The following is a 23542-nucleotide window of genomic DNA, read 5'->3' as shown; positions in this document are numbered from 1 at the left end:
TTGCATGGCCGCATTCACTTTCAAACATATGACCCAGGTGGACCAAGAGCGATATATGTATAGACAGAGAGGGAGAGCGATCGATTTTACTGAATTAGTATTACAAATTAGAGGTACCGTCGATCGTCCATTGTCGTTATCAGCCATTCGTTAGCGCGACTCACGAAACAGATGCATATTTTCTAATCAGGATCGAAGATCGAAAGAGAGGGCCAGCTTAGGGCAGTAGTTTAACGTTGTTTACTCGATAAAGTGTACCTTAAGAAAGATACGTACGTAGGAAGCCCGACGGATTGTCGGACGGTGTAACTAACAATGATTAAGAATAAAGCTTTGTTTTGTAAAGAAACCGCGTCGGCTCGATGAGTTGTATCTATTCTTCGGAGCGTAATAAACGAGAAAGAGGAAAACGAACGCGAAAAGTGCCCCCTCTGCGACATTCCCGTATGATAATTGAATTGAAGAGACGGATACGAACCGGACGCTCTAATTATCTCCGAGCCGACGATTTTATCGTGGCCGATATGTCACTGGGCAACACACCCAGGTAGGCATTTAACGCGGAATGCAGGATCTATATAGCCAGCGTTCGCTATTGTCAGCAATTTCCTTAGCAAACTCCCGCGCTCCGCGGCGCGTTGGCCAATATCTGATTATGAGATTTCGCAACAGGCGGCACGATCGTTGAACTTTCGCAATGCACGCGCGCACACACGAGAGCCCTGGCACCCATTGTACGTAACATTAATTTCACCTGATCTAGATTAATCGCTGGCCCCGGTAGCGAACGAGATCGAAGTAAGCCTGTCGTTATCAACCGACCGCCGTTTATTTGTTCGCATTTATATTCCAAGTTCAACCGAGCGCAGGAATGAATGGGCGTAATTAGAAACAGCATATCTGGCGACACGCGCGACACAAATGATCTCGGCTCGTGAATCATACCGACGAAAATAAAATCTGTCACGGAAGAATGATTCATGGATCATCGTGTAGCGGCTGCGTGGTTCTCGATTAATTGGTAGGAACGGCGAAATTTCCACCCCTTTTCGTCGGAACGCTCTATCCTCGCGCGGGAGCAACGGGACCTCGGTGAAACGCGTTCTCGTGCTCCCAAGATCCCATCTGACTCTGAATTCACCATGGTTCGATGTGGCAACCTGAATCATTTAATTAACGGAGGTGAAGGATCGTGCCGACCAAAGTTAATAAATTGCAATTAAAGTGTTTTCTAGAATCGTGGTCTAGCCCGATACGATCTTTCGGAATGAAGACTCGTTAGGAACGACCACCGTTCATCACAACCGTTTCCACTCGCAGCTATGAAACGTCCGCGCGACAGCGCTCTGTTGCAATTGCCACCGTTTCGCTGCACGCTGTTTAATTAGAAATTACTTACGGTATACGTAACAATCGCGTAGAACTAATTAACGACACCGTGAATTAAGTAAATCAACAAGTAATCGTTGCTCGAAACTTTATTGCGTCAATCGAATATTGTGCAGCGTGACGCGTGATTGCGATACCAAGCAGATATTACTACCCCACAATTGCATAAACTCGTAGGTACACGCATGTATTTTGAGATCAAGGAACGCGTACAATTTGCGATGCTACGTGTAATTACACCCTCTCTAATTTTAATATTCGAAACCAAAATCTACACAGTGAGATTCGCAATGAAATCGTTTTTATTTCAAGAATAGGGCCCCTCGACGACACAATGCGCAGCCTGATTCGCCAGGAACCTCTCGACCCTTTCTCTGAACTCCCTACTGGATTCCGGCAGAGGTAATTTCGGTCCAGAGTTCCTGAGTCCGTGCATCGTGCTTAAATTTTGCAAACTCTCCGACAGTCCATGGTCGTGGTCCAAAATATCCGGTCTTGGGCCCGATGGCTTTCCGTTCGCCGACGTTGCCCCATCCGACTTTGCGTTCCCAGCCGCTCCGTGCACGTAGCTCCCTTCTGGCAATCGATTCAGCATCCCCCGTAGCGCTATTCTGGCGCTCAGTGCCGACCAGAAAGCTTCGAGGAGAGACGCGACCAGCACGTTCACCGTAAGCAAGATCTTAGTATGCGACGACTCGTCGTGATCTTTATGCCAGAATGACATCACCCTGTTCTTGATCGTTTCCAAGGATTCCTCCGTGACATTCTCCCGATCTTGCAAACTCTCACCGCCTCTACGATCGCCGCTCGCGGATAACCCGCTGGAGTTCCCGATACCACCCCCTCCAAAATCGCTCGTCGAAGTCGTCAATATGTATCCAGATATGTTCGACATGTTATCGAACACGATTCCAGGCGTGGGAGCGTAGAAATCGATCTTCGAAGGTTGCCCGTCGATTCTGCTGAAATTGTAACTGTCTTCGTAGAGGTACGTCGTCCCGTTGTGCAGAGTACCGTTCTCGATGTGTCGCGCGAGATGAGAATGATCCAGCGGTTGCTCGAGAATTCGATCGATGGACCACACCGAACCTTTGCTCTTCACCGCGGCTGCGACGTCGAACGCTGTGGCGATAAAGCACAGGGCGGCTGCTATCAAGGAAAACAGGCTTCCGTAGAAGAACAAGGCGATGTTCCGATCGATGTACCATCGCCTCCAAGCGAGTAGACCGGTCACGAAGGGAACCAAACACGTGACCGATAGAATCGGACCTTGAAGCGATAAGGCCAGGCTGCCCAGCAAAAGGGAAAGCGCGCCCAGCCCGAAATGTACGAAGGACAGACCTCCCACGGTGGACGCGGAATAGCGTCGTTCCGATGGGTACAGGGAGGACAGCGGCGGCTTCGTTTTCACCTTTATCACGTACACGTTCTCCATCATTGTTCGTCCAGCGTGTGTCGCGTAATCGGTTTCACGAGGCGTCGCACGAACCAGAAGCGAACTCGACGAACTACGGCAGGAAGAGGATATTTTGGACAGTGGCCGTGGAAAGTCTGGCACACCTGCCGCGGTAGCCCATCGTCGATGGTGTTCAATTTTCCAGTCGCACGTACACGCGTAACAGAATGTTACAACCTGGATCCCTCGGACGGAAGTTGGCTCGCGTTTCCTGTTGCTTCGGAACCGAAGGCACTTGACCGTGAACGAAACGCACCGGGTGTTACGAAGTCGCAAGGGTCGTATCAGCTGTAATAATAAGAGAAAGAGCGAGTCCCGAGATACGACGCCCACGAACCGTACCACGAGCAGATACGATCACACGGAGGTACTTCGCGAAGAGTCGGGACTGATTTCACTGTTCCAGCACGCAGTCGTAATCATTCGAGGACTACGGGGGTGAATTGTCGGAACGTTAATTCAGACAATATCGACGATGACTTCCGGGCTGGGCATAAGCGAACAGCCAGCCAATTATGCTAACCGCTCGAGTTTAATTGAAATCTACGTCCCACCGTCGCGCGGATTTCGTCGCCGCGAGCAGGCTTGTGCAATTCGCCTCTAACAATGGATCGAGGACGATAACACGGGGAAAAGGAAGAAGAGCTGCACAACCGCGGCTGTATCCAATGAGCGTGAACACGGAACGGTAAAGAGGTTTAACAACCTGACGCGTCGCCGTTGCCTCGACTCTTCTTTTTCCCCCTTTTCCTCTCTTGCCCGCGAATATTATGCAACATCGGTTGATTACGAGGCGATGCGATTATCTCGTTGCACGCAGTTACCGGTGTACGCCGGCTCGGCTTTTCTCAGACACCGTTTTCACCGATTTCTTGCCAGTAAGCGCGAGCCGCTCCGGATTTTCGATCTCTTGGGAAATCACTGATCCAGTTTCCGTCGATGAGAACCGTCTGGTATGTCACCGATCACGAGTAATCAATTGCTCCGCTCTCCTTACAGATCGCTACTCGAACCTCGTTGGACCTCTCCATTGACTTCCCTCGACTGACCGCCGTCGGTTAATTAGCAACATTTATTGACGTGATGAATGGTGTAATTAACGTTATTAAGATAACCCGAAGGACACGGCGGCAAGTGATTCCTTTCGGATCGCTGTTCTCTCTCTCTCTCTCTCTCTCTCGGCAACGTTTCACTTCATTTCAACGAGGCGCACATTTTCCTGCGTCCCATATTCCACGTTTCCATCCATTCGATGAAATTTCATATTCTCCGTATCGAACGGTCGATTAGAGAAAATTCTAGTCGACGGGCGAATTGTTTCGCGAGCGACTCGCGATCGTAGAGGATTGCCGCGAGAGACACTACGGTGGAGACTGAGCTGCGAACGAAGACTAGTTCGGGTTGAAATTACTACGAGATTCTGAACAGGCCTCCCACGCGGTCGGTTTCCAGTGAAAGGGACAACAGAGAACGATGGATAGATGAACCTTCGCGTTGTTTTAAGCCGTCTTCACACCACTTTCGTGGTCGTGAAACGATGTCACGCTTCGAAGCGAAAAATGCGAGAGTCACGCTTCGCTTCTCCGTGGAAAAAGCAGATATCGAGTGCTCGAGTACCTCGGAATGAGATAACAGGAGCAAATATCTTGGGCGTAGCGTCTACTTCTGTTCGACGCTTTATCGCGCCGATTTAAAACTACTTCGGGAAAGTAAATACATCCCAGAATCCTCGCGAGGGATCACGCTAACCTTTATTCCTCAGGACAGAAATAAACGGGCTTGGCACCCGACCTTTTCTCCTGGCTGTTAGAAGCTGTAAATGCAACTTTACTGTTCATTTGCTCCGAAACAAAGGATTGGTACACATGGGAAGTTTTCCACGGACACGCGGCGTTTTATGCGGAGATGATTCCTAAACGACACAGCTTAATTAACGCAATTGCGCTGCTTTGACAGAGCGATTGGAACGAAGGTCAATAAAGTTTGTTACGGCATGCGTACCTCCAGCCAAGCCGATCGTGTCCCGTGACGTCGGAATTGTTCGCTGCATACCCTGAAATAATTTTCAACTCTCTTCCACGGACAATTGTACGCTTCGATGGTAAATGTTGCGATCGCGGTTGAACATCGTATGCGGTAGCGGAGAAAATAGTCGGATGAGTCAGAGAGCCTGATGTCGATGCGACCGAGCAAAAAGGAATAAAAGCGGCGCGTTTCGGCACGTGTCGCCGCGTGAACGGCCACGCACGTGTATGCCCCTGTTTTCCAAATCGATCTCCGGAGGTGTCCCTCCAGAAATCGCATCCCATTTTACGAGTACACGTAGCTGAACAAACACGCGTCGACTCTATTCAACGGACAAAGAATTCGGAAACGAATCGGCGCGGACGCGACGAAAATGGCTGAAGAAATATATTAACCTCGAGTTCACCGCAAGAAAAGAGAAAAGTGCACTTTCACGATCTTTCGGAACAAAATTCCTTCCGCCGTTGATAGATCGCTCGAGCAGAAAATCTGCTACACTTTCGTGGAGACTGATTTTAATCCCACGGAGAGTAACGGGGAATTTCTACGTTATACGTTTAGCGAGATTGAAAAGAAACGCGTTATGACCAGCTTAGAAAATATGCCTGCATCGTCTAGTATATTATCTACGATAATATGAATACTTGTTATCATTTATTAAAACGCAGCTGAAAACGTGTACGATCTCAGCGAGAAGAAAGTAAGTATCCTATTCATGGATATTTCTTCTGTTCTCGATTTCTATTGTAAGTCGATCCCTCTCTATTTTCACCACGGTTCGCTGTTTCGAATGTGTTTGTATTCAGTCCTGTCGAATCTCTGAAAAAAAACGAATTCCACTCGTTGAAACATTGATCAAGCAGCTCCGCTGAAAGCCAAACGATTCTAATAGCAAATCGAGCAGGCCCCTAAACAACGCCCTCGCAGGGCATTCAAGTCTCCGGACGCAATTTCCGAAAAACTCCAGCTTCCGGAATATGTCGGCCAATTTGCGGCCGGAATTTTAACGTATCGTGTTCCAAGAAGTGACTTTTCGTCCGTTAACGTGGCGTTCGCCATTACATACGCGCCAACAGTGTATTTGGTGCACGAAGAGTGAAAGATAAAGAGCGTGTTTGTGATCGGGGTGCATTTGTGTTGGAGCAGCTGTTACGATTGGGGCACGCGTCCCAACGGTCGCAGCAGCTGCCCAGAAAATTGTCTATAGTACCCTCCACTGAAGTTCTCTTACGATGCTCATATGACAAAGGCTGATTCTCCACTGTACATTTATAGGGAACAATTTATTCCGAGAGTAAAGAATCGTTTCGACGAACGCGAGAAACGTTAATGATAAAGTCTTAATATCGTCAGATTTTGATAGAGAATTGAAGTTAGTGGTTGGATCGTTGATATATCGAAAAGAAAGTCCAAAAATGTTCTCTACGCTTCATTTCTTGCAACGACCAACTATACCGCCTAACATATCGCGCTGAAATCAGTTCAATGAACGTAACCATTAACTCGGCAATCTTCAATTACTTCGCATACGCTTTACAGAATGTTACAGAAGAGAAAAACCATTTGAATTGCTAGAATTGATATAGCGCGCGGGATTTAAAATTTAAATGTCGCACGAGAGGCGCAACGAGGGTCATATAAATTCCTTAACGTACCGTCGAGGGTTGCAGTAGCATTGAAAACGTTGGATGGAACACACTATAGATGACAGAGTCGCCACCCTGTGACGGCACACCAGGCCCGTATTATGTGAACCCTCTGACAACCCCTCAGGTAGTGTGTCTCACATACACATACGCTCGTGCAGTGGAAACGCTTGGAGAAACGCCCTTCGTGCATCTGCTCCTAAGGGAACTCATGTGGCAGTTTGTTGGAGGCAACCGTACTGCACGGATCGAACGCGTTCGAGCATCGGACTTTGCCCCAGCGAACTCATTAACTGTCCACAAAAAAGTTGCAAAAATACTCCAACGAATCATTTTGTTAAATGTAATTAATCCAATACACCGAATTCGATTTCGAAAACTTGTAACTTGCCGCAGTGTTCGAGGTAGTGAGTTTTTATTACGCGAAAGCAACACGTGGTTTGGCGGGATTTGATAAGAAGCTCACCAAGGGACACGACAATTGAAAAAAAATGTGCAAGGTATATCGTATTCCCACGCAAGAGATCATCTCGCCACCTACGCGAACGGTGACATTCTCCCTCGAGACTTGGATACCGCCCTCCTTCGTCAGCAGCACCTTACTGATCCTCGTGAACCGAAAAAATCAATCCTGAATATCAAGTGGCGTCACTGAAGTCCTCCCTAAACGATGAACGCTACGAGAAACTTTAAACGTGCGTGACGAACGTCGTGCGCGTCTTAATAGAGAGTCATTCGTTTACGTCCAGTGTCGCACGCGACTTATCAAGACAGCGTGCCCGGTGCCTTTGGTGAAACGAACGTTAAACCAGCAGAGCGTCACGCCAGGGATTGGTTAATAGTGATAGACTATCGTAATCGTTCGCCAACTGCTACGGGACGACGAAAGGATGGCCCAAATGTCGGTACCAGCGCCGGTGCATTGTTACACCAACCCGTCGTTTTGTCGCCAGTCGGAGTACATACCCGAAGATCAAGCTAACGATCTACCACCGCCGCCGCAGTTTCAAAGTGGCGACGATTTACCGCCACCGCCGCCCCCGTTGCAGCTACAGTGCAACGGCGGGCAGAGCAACCCCGCGTTTCAAGGACCGACCGAGGGTAGGGTCGAGAGCTGCGAAGTCAAAGATAGATACTGCTACTTAGAGGATAACAGTAATTACCCGACGCATCGAAGGTATGGAAGCGTTCCAGTGGAGGAGCACCGGGCGGTGTATAATCAAAGTTCAAGGTACGAGTACATACAGGACGAGCAGAGGGGTCAGTTGCAGAGGAGGGGTTCCTCGAGGTACGAATTCATTCCACACCAGCAGGTGCAACAGCGTTCCGCGCTGGCGACCAACCAAGACGACGGACGGGAGTTACAGATGCAAAGTTGTCGAAACAACAGCGGAAGATACGCCATTGTACCGGGTGATCAGGATTACCAGGACGAGGAAAGCACATGGGGCACGGCGAAACACGTATCGCCGGTGCGGAGGTACACTAACACGCCTCAGGGTAAGTTGATTAATCGGTGATAAAGTGCGGAGATACTGCTACGATTTCCTCGCGAGCGCGGTAATAAAGCGGCAACGTGTTACTAGGTCGTTACGCCAGAGTGCCTCTGCAAGAAGAGGACCCTCCAGCTCTTCCGGAACGAAACGGCCAAGAGCTATCGGTTTCACCGAGAAATAACTTAGCGACGCAAAAACTGCACGAGATATTGACCACTCCCAGAAAGCCTCGATCCAGATCCGAAGAGAGGACTCTATCTCCAAAGAGGCAACAATCTTTCAATCAAACCGGTACCCCACAAAGAAGAGCGGTTACACCAGGCGGCTCCCCAACTGGTAAGCATTTCTTAGTCAAAAATTATTCGTATCGTACTATTGCGTCGAGTATAAGAATTGACGCGTTTACTACGAAAATTGCAGGTCGAACGTTTAGTCCGACTCGAACGACGCCTCAAGGAACTCCGCAGAGCCGTGGATTCCCCACGGGGCCTCAAACTTCCACCCCGAACAAAGAGTCATCGGCGCGAAGATGTCTACCGTTATTGGAAAACCCGTCCAGACAGCAGGATGTCTGTCCAGCCAGCAACTGCGGCCGACTGCGATACGTCGGCACGGCTCCGGTCGACCTTGTGACGATGGGTCACGGCGATCCACCGCCTCGTTACGCGTACATGGAAAATGGGCCAGAGTCTATGCCGATGGTGTCCGGTTCACCGAGGTATCAAGTGATACCTGCCGGCCAGAAAAGAAATGGCTATCAAAGCGTGGAAAGCGCCTTTATTGCTAGAACCGCGGTGGTAAGTAAATTTCATTCCCCCCCATTACGCAACCGTGGCGAGCAGAAAATGAAAGGATGATTTCAATCGTGCAGGTACCACCATTGTCACCGCCGAACAGCGACGCGAACACAACCTTGGCCAGCGGTTTAGAGAAGAACGAGAGAAGAAACGCGCCTCTCTTGTTGGTACTAGTTGGAATCTTAACTTGCGGTCTGGCGTTGTATTTATCTTGGATGCACGGAAGAAAGTAGTTATACGCGAACAAAAAGATCAATACTGCAGCTTGATTGTCCGGTATCAGACGCTAAACGGGTGAACGTTTATATTCAGGTACTATTATGACAGCGCTACGGGTTGTGGGGCCTGTTGCGCGTTAGCCGGGGCCTGCAGGACGCTGAGGAAAACTTGGACGGGTCTCGGATTAGCTGGACTGTCGGCGCTGAGCTGCGCAGGACTTTTACTACTTGCTGCCAAGTCGCCCAAAGCTGGCACCCCTCTTCACGATGTCACAGCTGGCGCCTTATGCGGAGTTTCCTTACTGGGTGCTATTTTGGCGTTAATCGCGCTCCTGTCTCCCAGATGCAACTTAGGACGGCACAGAAGGGTGCACTCGTGGATACCTCGTCTCTCACCCTGATTCTCGTATTCGGTCTTCGGATATCTGTTCTCGAAGCGCCCTGTTTAAAAATAATTCCAGCCGCGATTCTATCGATTGGAATTATTCCTGTGCAGACACGATGTCCGACTGAACAACATCGAAATCCTAGTCTACTGTTTCGTCGAGAGAGAATGAACACTTATTATTATAATAATGATGTACTATATAAGGGGACAATTTATTCCCGAAACGCATTATTATTTTAAGAGAAATCAATTTATAATACCTGCTCATGACACAAGTACCTAAATACAACACTTTGTATTTTCTTTTTTAAGGTCCTGTATATTTTGTATCGATTTTCAAATAAAAATTTCTACATCCTTCTCGCATCATTTCCACCGAAGGCCTATCTAAGCGCATAGCATTTATTTTATACATTATCACTCGTACAAGTGTATTATCTTATTACTTATTACTGTTAATTTTATTAGATAGGCTCTTCGTTGCAGGAAGTCGATTTCCTTCGTTACTCACTCAATATTAGTATTCAAGTCAGAAGCACGTTAAACGTTCATCGCGATAGATCCAATTTGTTTGCAAACTTTTCTTTTTTATCGAACTGATGGTGATACGAACGTGTTCCAAATAACGATACCACCATTGACAATGAAATTGTTAGCGATATTAGTTCTCGCGACGCAAGGAATCATAATTTCTGGAAATCTAATCGTCTTCACGGGGAAAAAGAGCATTACGCAGAATAGAATAAGAAACCTGTTATGCGCATCAGAAGACGATGGTGGAAGTTTAGTATGGAACGGGGAGCTTCATTACCAAAACACGTGGCATTTATTTCCTGAAAAAAGTGAGGCTGGTAAGTTTCTACAAAATGAAAACGTTCGTTCGGCAAACCGATGCAAAGTTTACAATGTCTTGAATATGCACGCATTGCAGACTTTCAATTACTAAACGAGTCGAGTAGCGCGCATCAGAAAGGGGAAATAAACGATGATCTACATTGGCACGAATACGCGTCAACGTGGCAATTTGAACATTGGAAACCAACAAACTCTAAAGAGACACCTATGGGACCAGTGCTCGATCGTCGATGGGAAGGTTCGATTTGATCGTCCAATAACAATTCGATCGAGCTTGAGCTAACAATTGAGTTTCTTTTTAGGCTTCAGAGAATACAGTTACAGCGGTAACATAAGCAAGTACGCTATGGTTGATAAGTTCTCGCATTCGGGAGCTATTGCGCTCTCGATTCGTGGATACAAAGATGCACTAATACTGTTGTGCAACAGTGAACGCTACGAAAAAGGTTACTGTTACTGGATTATCCTTGGTGGCTGGTCCAACGCGAAATCTGCGCTCCGGAAGTGTGCTTATGGTGTACCAGATCTGACGAAATATACTACGTATAGGTCATGTGCTTCGTTTAGGGCTTCTTATACCGTAATACTTCTACACTACGTGTTAACGATACATATTCAAACATCTAACTAAATAGATATAATTATCTAATCTTGTCTTATCTTATAACACAGCATATTGCGCTTTCTGAGAAGGAATGGAGGACGTTCGTTATCACGTGGAACGAAACGTTAAAAACTATATCGGTTTATGATAGCCAGAAATTACTTATGACGTACAGGGACACGGATAGACTGTGGGACGATACAAATTTACGTTTTAACTTATTCTTAGGCACTCGATCCTCCGTGCTATTTCGAATTCACACGTGTGAGTTATTCGTCTAACGTTCGGTCGTAATCGATCGACAAAAAGAGAATACGTATCCACGTAGAGTCGCGCATCTTTATTCCAGATACTTTCCTTCACACGACTGTCCCGAACGCAACGCTAACAAGTCCTACCTTGGATTTAAACACCGAGAATCTCTGTATAGAACTAGTAGTCGGACTGTGCGCGGAATGCGAAATGAATATAACGTTGGTAGATTCGCTTAATGAGACCAAGGTAGGATATGTTGAAAGAATAAAAAGCTCTGCACCAAAGCCCCATAAACTGGCCATGTGGCGACACGTTCGAATCAACAAAACAATTTCGGCTGACTTCATGAACGCAAAGCGAATCTCGGCCAAAGTTAAATTAATCCCAGAGCTGGTAGGAAAAAGCGAAAATCCGCTGTGGGCTGTGGCCAGCGTCCGCGTATGCCCACCAATAGGTGCGTCTGCCTTATAATTTGCAGACTGGATCACGACTACAATGGCAAACTCATTTGCAGGCACTACACGATACAGTAAGATAAAGATTATGGAACATAACAACGTTTGGCCGACCGTGACGTGCCAGAAAATGTTGAACGATGAGAACATCATCGTGCGCGCTCAATCTGCGATCGCAGTGTACGATTTCACTTTCGGTAATGTTGCATATTTTCCCCGTTCACCCATCGAAACGAACAGAGAGACTTGATCGGCTTTCCCGTAGATGATTGGCACTGTCCCGAGGGAAAGGTGGGACCGTACTGTTCTATAAGTTGCCAGGACCATTTGGAGAGCAACAAAAACTGCAAAGGAACCGTGAGGTGCGATGAAAACGGCTGCACGTGTCCAGCAGGCTTTCTGGAACCGGATTGCTCTTCTAGTAAAGATCCTATATCGCAATGCGAGAGAGTACTGGGAGGCGGTCGTATTTGTTAATAGATCTTGATTACAGATTGCATGGTTGATCAATACGGATACATGTGCTTTGAAACTTGTGGTTCGTGTTATCTAAACAACTGTAGCTTTGTAACGGGTCACTGTAAATCTGGCTGCGACAATTCCAAACGATACCACGTACCGCCATTTTGTAAAACAGGTATTCGATTTGCTATTAATGATATGCGAAGCTGATAAAAATACCGATGGATCTGTTTTAAGGCATAGACGCTCCTCCATCACCCGATATCGATTTTATGAATGAAACAAGCATCCGCGCGATCCTTCCAACGAGGGAGGAATATAAACTGGTGTCATCTAGCTATCAATTTTATTTATGGGTAATTGGAATATTCTTTTATTGATACGTCCCTATTGCAGTTACATAAAAGACTGTATCGTTCCATTAGAAAGAAGAAGAGACCAAAAGCTATCCCATTGGAAACCGTGTTGAGATATTCAAGAACGCTTCAACGATAATTGGACACATGCATAATTTAGAACCGGGCGTTTCTTACAGAGTTTCTTGCACGTTGTATATCAACGAAACCGTTAAAACCGTCTCCATAGATGGCGAGTGGAAGAATTTTACGACTCCCTGCATTTGTGAGCTGTCGCTACTTTCAGTAAACTACCGATAAATATCAAATTAACGATGCTAAAGAAAGTACCAAATGTTTCAGCAACTAAGGATTTCCTGATAGAAATGAGGAACACTAGTTTAACACTGCGAAGGGGTGACGAAGTTGTACGTGATTAATCAGCTATCATTTCTCGGAGAAATGTATCGTGCTAAAGTGAAATGTTACACCTTTTCAGGAGGAGTATATCTGTCCGAATAGATGGTACGATTTCGTACTTCAAAATTACACTACAGGGGCTGCAATTAGCAAAGGAAACTTGACTAAACTGCCACTGGAACTTACAAACCTGACATCGTATACTTTCTACAAAATCACGATAAATAAAGGTTCAACGATTCTGTTCTCGCGTGTTGTTCAAACTGTCGACGAAGGTAATTATACGCGACTTAACTTCGTGATCACTGGCAATTCTAAGGTATCTGTTTCGATTAATAGTGCCGTCAGAACTGAGGAATATCGAAGCGCTATTGAGATCGAATACAAAAGTCACATTGAAATGGGATCCCCCTCTAAATCCAAATGGAGTCATACTTAAATACGAAGTTGAACTGCGGGTAACCAAACACAAAGTTATAGAAATCAGCGAGTCAATCGACAACGTATTAACGTGCCTGTTTCAAGGTGCAAGCATACCTTGGCTGCGAGAATCTGAAGCTCCAGTCTCCAAAAAGCGAGAAGATTTCTGGCTGTACCTCGGTTCCTAGCATCACGTTCTCGGACCTGATCCCATATACGCGTTACGTAGCAACAATCGTGGCCCACATTTCGAAAACCGAACTGGAAAGAGAGATCGAGTTTTCCACGAATTCGACAGGTGAACGAAACGTTCGATCTTTGTTAAATGACATAAAAGTCTTATTGGACAAACTGTGGAACCCCTATACTTTCAGAAATCCCAACCGCAACATACAGTAATTTTAGATTTAAGAACAATACACTTATGTGGGACGCTCCAAGAGATTGCACTACGATCTCTGGGCCTATCGCTGCGAAAATCATCGTCACTGGTGTCAGCAAGGCAGTAGAGAATTTTACTCTCACGGGACAAACTACAAAATACTTTTTTAATTTAAGCGAGTCGCTTTATGGGGCTGAAACGTACAATGCACACGTCTATACGGTCAGATCTAATAGTATGGAATATAACAAATCGTGTTACGAGACACTTACGTTTACCACTGCCCCTAAAGGTTAGCTTATTATAGAAGTAAAATAGATGAGAGTAAAAATGTAGATAACAATCGAGATTTATTTGCGATAGCTCCGCCTTCGGTAAGAAATTTAGAAATTTATGAAATCGACTCGGAAACCAACGACGTGTATTTAAGATGGCACGAACTGACACCACCTACCAATGGTAAAATTCAGCATTACGTTGTGAGCAGTTGTAACACTACGTGCGAAACTGTAATAGAAATACAATCAACGGAACGCTGCCAACTATGGGACGAATATATCTGCGCTGCTGTTAAACAGCCTAATCGAACAGCTGAATTAATCGCGGTACGCTGTGGCTTCAATCTGTTATTAATCTCGAGCGATGACACCAAATGTGTTTCAGGTGGCGGCTGTAAACGCGAACGTATCAACGCCTGGTACGTTGTCAACCGTACCGATCGTTTGGGAGGAAGTCGAGCCAGAAGCGCCAGAGAAGCTTACCGCCGATGCTCTCAAGAAAGGAGTGGTGAATCTCGAATGGTATCATCCTTGGAGAACTCACGGGCGTCTCCAGAAATTTTCAATACTCATCGAAATGATATCGTCGCGTCTCAAAATGCAAACCGAATGGCCGCAAAACGGCACGGTTCACGAATACCAAGTTAAGGAGTACCAACCACGGTACAACGAGAAACTGTATCTATCGCCCGCGTCTATTTACGATATTTCAATTCAATCCGTCACGAATGGAGAGAAATATAGCAAGCAACAGGTAATAAATGTTCAGACGCCTTTAGCGATGGCATTCGAGAGGCAGCTAACAATGGAACCGGGCGACGCAGACTCGACGATCTCGTTGCACTTTCCCGCCGTTGTGAACGACACGAAAGACAGCGTTACGAACGTGCTCGTAAAAGGTCCGAAGACCTGCGAGAACGACGTGGAATTGATCCCCGATCTACGTGCAAAGGCAGGCATCGATCGTGATGAGATCTTCTGGTACGCCGCCTCGTTCTCCGTAAGTATCCCGTGTTTTTGCGCAACGATTCCCCCGGCTTCGCAAAATGTAATTAACAGCGTTTTCTTATCGAGCGAACTTTCTCCTCCGCAACAGACCGACGAGTTCGCGGGTAAAACATTTACGATAGGCGATAACAAGATGTACGGCCCTGCAAAGAATTGCCCGCTTAAGTCAAAAGAGATTTACGAAGTAATGGTTATTGTGCTGATTAACCAGGAATTAGGACAGGATAGTAAGATCGTGATTGTGAACAGAGCATCGGTTTATATCAACGAGGTGCCGAGGCGGTACGACATAATTTGGCACGTGACCATTTCGTTTCTTATTATTGGAATATTGGGAGCAATTTTTTACTCTTTTCGAAGGTACGACCGAATTTTGCGCTCGTCGTTTAAAGAATAAATGAAATAGCTAATCCAAGACCTGTTATATTAATCGTAGAAGAAGAAGAAGCAGATCTCTGGAGCACATAGTTGCAGAGGACGAAGTGCCTTTGGAGACTGTTCCCCAAAGTTCTGAACGAGAATCGATCTCATCGAATTCCAGGCGGAGTTCACTTACCTCGTCCGGTAAATAGCATTTATCATATGAAAACGCACCTCGTGACGATAACTCGACACACAAAAACGATGTTACTTATAAAGAAGAACGAACATTTCACTTTGAAGACTAGCTCAAACATGCGATCGATTCCGAATTGCTCGATGCACTGTACAACGTGACTGTCTTTCATTCATTCTTTAGTCACATTAAGAGAATAAAATACTTTTTAAAAGCATTATCGAACGTCTCGTTTTCTAAAAAATTATTTTCGGATAGTGGACGTATCCTCCGAAACGGAGGCAATCAGGAGCCAAAAGCCTAATATGGTGAAAAGCGAACAAACATTTGTTCGCTCGATATCATAAAACTAATTAGTAGACACGTTACCCTTTTATACCCTTTTATATCACGCGAAGAATTTAAACCGGTGCCATATATAAACGTCTAGGCGAAAGAGTTCGTTGAATTTGAAAGCCACACGACGCAGAAGTTGATACTCCACCGATAATTCCCAGGTGAGTCATGGACTCTATCTCACGGAGAGTGAAATGTACCGATTTGTACATAAATGGTTTGAGAGACCTGCTACGGAACAGCGAATAACGATTCTATGCTCCACGGAATGGGAAACTGGCAGAAATCAAGATCCACCTACGACTTCATCGTTGGTAACTCTATGGCAAGCAGCGGAGAGAATTTCAAAGCGAGACGAGCCTATCGTCGTTCTCTGCCAGTGAGTCCCAGAATTTGCAGAAATATCTTCATATAAATTGAACGGTTATTGCAAGATGTGCTAAATCGCCTCTTTCCAATTAGCAACGGTGTAACCGGTTGTGGACTTTATTTAGCGTTGAGTTTTCCTTCGGAAAGAACGACTATAGAACGCGAATGCGATGTTTACTTAGCAATTTACGCTATTAGAAAATCAAGGCCTGATTTCGTCAAGACATTGATAATTCGATTCAACGTGTTTGTAGTATCGTTTAAAAATGTTATGCTAGCGATGACGTAGCGCGTATATTTTTGCTTTTAGGAACGCATAGGGTATCGACGCAGCCATACCATATTTAAAGTATTTCGGTTAAATAATTTTCAATATTTTACATATATTACTAACTTATGCGCATAATACTAAATTAGCGTGCTTGTATTATTTAAATTATAAATTATGTTATCACGTAATTACTTAATACTCTTCCTATTTTCCCTTACTTTCGTGTATTCAAGACGAACAACTTTCGTTCCCACGAATGCTATCATGATACATGATAATATATGCAGTAACGACCTCGTCGTTGGTATTATTTCCTTTACATCACGAACCGCATGTACCGTTCGTAGAAAGAAGCATCTTCCTCTCGTTGAATCGCAGCGATGTTAAAACATCGATTTTAATGGACGTACGATTATTTACGAGGAAGGAGACAATTGATGATCACTAAAAATGTACTCACCAAATTCGAAGATGAACAGTCATTTGTCACGAGATGATTCCGATGGAATTCGCGCCGTGTGCAAACGTCGATAAATCGAGAGAACCAGTGACGCTATCATCCGCATTTTCGCGCCAAACGACAGGCTGGTTGAAGTCTTTCCGTTCCTGTTAACGTGGACAAGTATAATATTAATATCGAACGATAAAGTAAGAACATCTCAGCGGCTTTGAAACATCCGAAACCAGACTCGTTGCGTCCGTATTTACACGCGGACAAAGTTTAACATCGCAAAATCTGACTTTGATAATACGCAGCGTGTAAACAAAACGCAGTGTATCGGCGACTACTTACGTTCCACGCAGGAAGCATCGAATTTGTGACAGGATCGGGAAAAATCGTTGGTCCTCCGCATTCGTGAAGATGTCAGTCAGCTTACACGACGTGTTGTTAAAGTAGAAATAAAAAGAATTGACAAGAAAAAGAAGAAAAGAAAGAGAGCGTGGTGCGGTTGTGTTTCCCTTCCTCCAGTCGGGAGCTTGGACCAGCGACCGACAGAGGGCAGGCCAGTAGCGCCGATAACTCGTAATCACGAAAGGTATAAGTCGACCTCCTGTAAACGTCCATCTCCGCGGATATATTCACGTGCTTTTCCGTGGTATTCGTGTGTCGTGGTCAAGTGTAAAAAGTATCGAATGGTGTGCGAGGTGTGGCTGAGAACGATCCACTTGTCCGACAGAACAAGAAACGACCAGTTGGAAAGCAGGGATTGAAAGCTACGTTCTCACAGCAGCAGGTAAGATTTTTCATCGTGTTCAATGGTATTCGCGTGATGAGCGTGCACGTGCATCGGTGTCACGATCGTGCCACTTCGATCGTAACGTAACACGTCTTCCTCGATCGAGTCGATTTGTTTTGTTTGACAAGCGTGCGAGATGCGGGACACGCGTGTCACGTCTTGATTCAAGGCCAGGGAAGACATATTGGCACGTGAACAGAACCCATTAAAAAATGAGCCTCCCCGAACGAAGGGGACCGCAACGTTCCGATTGATTACAAGTTTTTACGAGGTTGCGTTTATCGTCAACGGCTTCGTTCGTTGAGTGCATTCGCTTGGGGAGTTTACGTTTACCCGTGCTGCGTCACTCGAGACCGCTTGTTGTTTCTTTTCTGTTATATAAGGAACACGCTTCGCACGAATGTGCCAGCACCATCTTGGTGACGTAACGTAGCGCGAAATTTGACTTGTCCCTGTCGCTGCTTCTGTCACCAAACGATTACAACGCAACGTTTTACTTTGGCCATTGAATCGTTCGAGCCGAGTTGCTGTTTCTAATGCTTTAACCATGATTCGCATTCGGTTTTCTCGATACCAGATGGTTATCGATAAAACGTATGGGATCAGGTCTTTTTTATCTCGTTATAAAACGTACATTAGCGTGCTGATATCTTTAATTCAACAATTTTGAATGAACCTCGCTCGGTCATCGCGTTCTTTCACCGTGGTGCATAATAAAATTATCAGTCGCCTAATGACCATCTTTAACAATAACCTCGCATTCGTGGCACGCTATTACGCTATGAACGTTTTATAATTTAATCTGCCCTGTCCACTCACTTATCCATTCACAGAACATCCGACCATGGCATATTTTCCACCCGTTGCTCAGTTAATACGCTCTAAGATGCTGCTTCCCGACCACGCCGAATAACGTTTTCGATACTAACGTTTCACGTCTATCATATTTATTTAACAGATGCTTGTTCCATTTATTAAAACATTCCTCGAGTGTCACACTCGACTTCGAGACCAAAACGGTTATACCTATTCCCTTGTGAGTTGAACTCGTCTTGAATCATGCTTGGAGAAGACCTACTTTCTACGATATCTTGCTCGTCTGATAATAAGACACCGGTACACAAAGTTAACAAATATTTCCCTGGTCTCTCGCCGATTTTCCTCGATCTCCATCATGGTTCGGTATCTCATTTTCAACATCGTCGATAAAATGTATAAAATTTCCAGCGCGCGTACCAATTGCTTCTGTGGGTCGCTCGAAGGCCCAGTTCACGACTCGTGCCCAACAGTCGTACTTGTCGTCCGTGAAACCGTTGAGATAGCTCAAGATTTCACGATCGTGCGTGGCTATCATTCCCTCCGCAGGTTTAAATTGAAAAGCGATCGCCGCAGGATCGAAACGGGCTGGCAATAAAGACCTTATTTCGTTCGTTCGCGGATCGACGACGTATGTACAATTGTGCCTAACTCTGACAATCGATCCGACCGTGGCCCAACTTGACAGCAATTTAAAATCGCTTCTCCTCCTGCGAGCCGTACCAAGTGCACCGCCACGAACTGATTCTTCTCCCACGAAACGTGCACGCCGTGAAACGCTCTTCCGCCTCTTCTTCTTATCACGCCGACTCACTTATCGCTAATTTGAATATCAAATATGGGACTAAATAACCGTGTATCGAGTAAAGTTAAGCTTCACGGAAGAGACGATGTTAAGATGCTATTAAAAAGACACTGGGGATAGAGCTTTTGAAAGCGTCGACGGAAGATGAACCGACGAAAAGTGAAGGCACCGTCTTTTCAGGAAGGATGGCGGTCACCTTGCCCAAGTACGCCAAGGAGGGTAAAATGGGAACCACGACTAGAGGGTGGATGCCAAGACCGATTTTAAACCCCGACTTCGTCGATGATCTACCCCTCGAAGATGTCTACGTGGGTTTACTCAAGCAAAAAAAGGACACCTCGATCGCTATCCAAAGTATATCCTCCGTTCTACCGGGCTTCCATCACCTGAAACGCTGCTCGTCGAACAAACTGCTACTGGCGCCACTAAAAGCTTCGAGACTATCAAAAGAAACAGATATCTCATCGAAAGAATGCACTTTGAGCGAAGATGGGCTGAAAACTGTATTGAAGGAAAGAGGATTCGATCTCTCCTTATTGGAGGATGACTTTCACGTGTTAAAGGTACCAGCCAGAGCAGCGAGAACGAAAGTTCAAGCGGCACGAGCCTCAAAGATTTGGCCCTTGAACTTTCACCCTGATCCCAACGTTGAATGTCTGGTCGATGGATCGGTGTTCACGGAACACCAATTAGATCTGATAGAGAGGCATATGAGGATCGCGTTGGACGCAGCCAGGTTGGAAGCCTGCGGAGATTCGAATTGCAACGGCAGCGCGGTGATCGTTGACCCGGAGGATGGAAGAGTCCTCGCGGTTGCCGCCTCGAAAATCGACCAGCATCCGATGTGGCACGCGGCTATGCTAGCGGTGGATCTTGTTGCCAAACTCCAAGGCGGTGGTGCTTGGAAGTTGGAGGGAAAATTGGGACGGACCGGCAGCGAATCGAAAAGTTCTCTGCACGCTGATCAAAGGGAAACGGATGGCCGCGCGACGAGGGAAACCGGGATCAAACGAAAGTATATCGAGGAGGCTCCACTTTGTTACCCGACGTCGCTATTCGAGATTAGTCTACCAAAAGAGGAGCCTTTGAAGTCCGGTGTCGTTAGACGGGGGCGGAGTAATAATTGTTCGGCAAAGACAATGGACTCGGAGGGATCCGAGCAGATTGAAGCGAGCACCGCGAAAAAGTGCGGCCCTTACTTATGCACGGGGTATTGGACGTTTCTCCTGAGGGAGCCCTGCCCTCTTTGCGCCATGGCGCTCTTGCATTCTAGGGTCTCCAGGATATTTTACGGCGTGCCTAATGAAAACACAGGGCTGCTGGGCTCGAAGACGGTTCTGCACGCTGTTCCGGGGTTGAATCATCGGTATCAAGTTTGGAGCGGCGTTCTGGAGCGAGAATGTCGGCAAGTGTTGCAAGACGTACAGCACAGAAATATAAATTGACTCACCCCGTACGTTCGCAATAATTGATTATGATTTCCCAAGGCTCGATTAACCGATCCGATGAACGATTCACGGAACGGAACGAAAGTCATAAGAGTACAAGGAAAATATGTTAACCTATCTTTTGTACCTATTTTTAGAAATTAAAAAACGACTCCAGCACAGCCGCCGCGCGTGTTTCCCATGAAATTCCCCAACCGTAATCGTGGCTTTTTTTTTAAAACCTCTGCTAATCTCAGCTACGAAAGACCCGTCCCTGGCATTGTCTCGGTGTAAGCTAGTCTAGTTGCGGTGCTATAACATCAATGTAGCCGGTTTATAATTTCAATCAAATGCCGGCGGCGTAGTAGATCTTACACGTGGTTCGGACGTGCATTCGTCCATTACCGGGCAGATATATGTACGACCTTGGTGTCTTAGTGTAATTTGCAGGAATAGAGATCTCTACCCGTGTCTGCTACTACTCCTTCATCTACGCGACGAGATAACAGTCGCGTCTATTATACAATAACGCGTTCCTAGTTGAACGATCGAAAAAATCATGTTCTCGAATACTTTTGCTCCGGTATCATTCGAATTAAGCTTAATTAAGCGCCGTGATCATCTCCAATTTGTTCATCCCTGGAAGATCGTTCCGTTGGCAAACGTAACGTTCTTTAAAACCAAATACGGCTTAGAGACAACTCGCAGTTCGTTAATTAAAACAGTTCTTTTCGAACGGTTACATCAGTGCTGAAAACATATTCCTGGCCTCCTCGAGGAACGATCCGAGCGGCCAGACTACGAACAGAAATTACGAATTAGAAAGACGATTTATCGCGACACGCGAGCTCGCTCGATCGGTTGCATAAATCAACCGAATCGACGATGCTGGAAATTATTCCATTAGCTACGCAAACAGATCGCTCCGTTACAAAAGTGACGTCAATGTAGAACGAATAGCTGTCCAGCGGACGAGTAAATGTTCCTCGTCGACGGAACCGAGTCGTAATCTTCGCTGCGGCGAGGGGCAAGGTCGCGAAGCGATTCGTCGGTGGTCGTTGATCCCCAAGGACCGGTCGAAACGTCGCCGAGGACTTCCTAACGAGGAGTTCCTCACCGCGACGGTCGTCCGCGCGGATCAGACCGAGTGCCGTTGGTACGACGATGGCCGCTGTTCCGCGGAGCTTTCCTGTACAAGACACGCACCGTTTAATTTGTGTAGAAGCGAGTAGCGCGTATAACAATGACCTCGCGGATTAACTTCAATCAGCGAAACTTCAGACGTCTAACCCCGTTGAGCTGGCCAGCATCGTTGAACGGATGTACGTGCGAAGACACGTAGAGGCAGTGGAAGACGCACAGGGAAAACGACGCTGCGGGGAATTAGGAAGCGCGGCGACGAGTTCGTCGCACGGCGAACAGCATCAACCGCAGCTACGATTTAACTAATGTTTCTCACGATAAACCCGTCGATGGTGATGAAAGCCTTGCCCTGTAGATTGTAATCAAAGATTTCCACGGACGCAATAACCACCACGCTGTTACCATGTCTGTAAATAAAAGTGTGATTTGTTCAAACGACTAGACTATATGGGTTTACGGGAACAGGTTCCCCCCAGACACCACGATGCACCTCTTCCTTGGACGTATATTAATTTTGTTGTTTCAGGTTCTGTTTCGACGATATTAATTTAATTCGTCGATTTTCTGGGGCGTACAACAACCTCGAAGTTTAAGATTGCCGTCGGAAGGCAGTCTAGAAGTGTGTCGCACGAGAGAGAGAAAAAAAAAGAGAATAAAGATACGGATAAATAACCATCGTCTAACTCAACCGCAAACGTGAGAGAATCTTTATTCAAATACACTTTCGCACAGTTTGAAGATGCTCTAACGACGACTAACAGTTGTTCCACGTCCTTCGTTGGACCAGCTGGCACGTGGCTCCAATAACGTCACCCGGAAACGCATCGACGTCCTCTCTTTCGCACCTTCGTCGCTTCTCAGCTTTGACTCGAAAGGAGAGGGGGTTGGACGAAACGTTTTCCTTTACATTCTTCTGATCTCGCGATCGTAATCTTGCAACAAAATCATATTCCACGTAGAGGGAGAGTGAGAGAGAGAGAGAAAAGAGAGACAGATAACGTTTCGCGCAACAATTAATCCACGTGGCAAACAGGTATCTTTTACGACGTGACTGCTCGTTAAATCGTCGTATACAACATCATCGTACTATCAGTTATTAACGAAGACGTATGAACCAGGCTGAATAACCGTAAATAAAGGTACGTTCCGGAAACAGTCGGCAGAAAGACGCAACGTATCAGGTATTCGATCGAAATTCGAATTCAGTACGCGAGCAAATGCGGGACGATTTTACGAGGTAAACCGAGTCACATTTTGCTCATCAGCACTGAGTGGTTCCAATTGACGGTCGGGTCGACCCTCCAGCGTAGACACTATTGGTCAGCCTTTTAATACCGGCGGTCGCGATTGGATCAGATACCCGGATCGTTCTTAGACAGAAGACATCGCTGAAGTATTCGGTTGAAAAGTTTTAACGTCGCCAGTGTCGCGCAATTTGCTCTGTCCGTCGTCGTCGCTCGCAAAGGGTACAGAACCAAAAGAGATCCGCCTAGTCCGGTTCATCTCAGTCGGTTTAAGTCGGTCAACGGTAGCACCGAGCACTCCTACGGATAATCAACCAGAACAGTACGAACGAAGTCGAAACGTTTCGTTCCTTCCGCGATTGATTTCGAAAGAAGATTCGCCTCGCTGACGGTTCGCCCACCAAAGGATACCACCGAACAATATACTCGCGAATAAACAATTCTTGGG

The 23542-nt window shown here is 46.2% G+C and overlaps 4 protein-coding genes and 1 long non-coding RNA gene across 7 annotated transcripts in view; 3 read left to right on the top strand and 2 right to left on the bottom strand.

Annotated features, from left to right (window-relative positions):
* Positions 1–17540, bottom strand: part of LOC143432643 (uncharacterized) — a 100302-nt gene extending 82762 nt beyond the window's left edge. For both annotated transcript variants that reach the window (XR_013103052.1, XR_013103053.1), the window contains exons 1-2: positions 17215–17540; positions 16882–17027 (exon numbers count right to left, since the gene is read on the bottom strand). This is a non-coding gene — a long non-coding RNA (uncharacterized LOC143432643). The remainder of the gene's footprint in view (positions 1–16881; positions 17028–17214) is intronic.
* LOC143427819 (uncharacterized) lies at positions 1374–4003 on the bottom strand. Its single transcript, XM_076902288.1, has one exon. It carries the CDS (start codon positions 2825–2827, stop codon positions 1697–1699), a length of 1131 nt encoding a protein of 376 aa, XP_076758403.1. The 5' UTR covers positions 2828–4003; the 3' UTR covers positions 1374–1696.
* On the top strand, positions 7379–9711 carry LOC143423475 (uncharacterized). Its single transcript, XM_076894848.1, has 5 exons — positions 7379–8016; positions 8103–8348; positions 8433–8809; positions 8884–9038; positions 9122–9711. Exons 1-5 carry the CDS (start codon positions 7407–7409, stop codon positions 9426–9428), a joined length of 1695 nt encoding a protein of 564 aa, XP_076750963.1. The 5' UTR covers positions 7379–7406; the 3' UTR covers positions 9429–9711.
* Positions 10050–16470, top strand: LOC143429622 (uncharacterized). Its single transcript, XM_076905303.1, is given in 23 exon segments — positions 10050–10266; positions 10347–10508; positions 10573–10850; positions 10943–11138; positions 11224–11583; positions 11644–11762; positions 11804–12005; positions 12078–12221; positions 12284–12402; positions 12472–12667; positions 12745–12809; positions 12881–13076; positions 13141–13259; positions 13327–13519; positions 13596–13895; positions 13967–14208; positions 14267–14881; positions 14978–15249; positions 15332–15453; positions 15844–15926; positions 15928–15942; positions 16006–16160; positions 16244–16470. Coding segments are annotated over 23 exon segments (4557 nt in total). The 5' UTR covers positions 10050–10058; the 3' UTR covers positions 16440–16470.
* LOC143432611 (putative inactive tRNA-specific adenosine deaminase-like protein 3) lies at positions 17412–22817 on the top strand. 2 transcript variants are annotated; one of them, XR_013103048.1, is made up of 2 exons: positions 17412–17656; positions 22377–22817. XR_013103048.1 is itself a non-coding variant. In XM_076909369.1 (2 exons), the coding sequence occupies exon 2, from the start codon at positions 19466–19468 to the stop codon at positions 20723–20725; it is 1260 nt and encodes a 419-aa protein (XP_076765484.1). In that variant the 5' UTR covers positions 17412–17656; positions 19461–19465; the 3' UTR covers positions 20726–20874. The 2 variants fall into 2 exon arrangements, 1 of the variants encoding a protein (XP_076765484.1); XM_076909369.1 differs by lacking the exon at positions 22377–22817 and adding an exon at positions 19461–20874.
* The last annotated feature ends 725 nt before the right edge of the window (positions 22818–23542 follow it).

Source organism: Xylocopa sonorina, chromosome 1 (genome assembly GCF_050948175.1).
Source record: "Xylocopa sonorina isolate GNS202 chromosome 1, iyXylSono1_principal, whole genome shotgun sequence".
Taxonomy (NCBI): Eukaryota; Metazoa; Arthropoda; class Insecta; order Hymenoptera; family Apidae; genus Xylocopa; species Xylocopa sonorina.
This window is presented reverse-complemented; position numbering and strand designations above follow the sequence as displayed.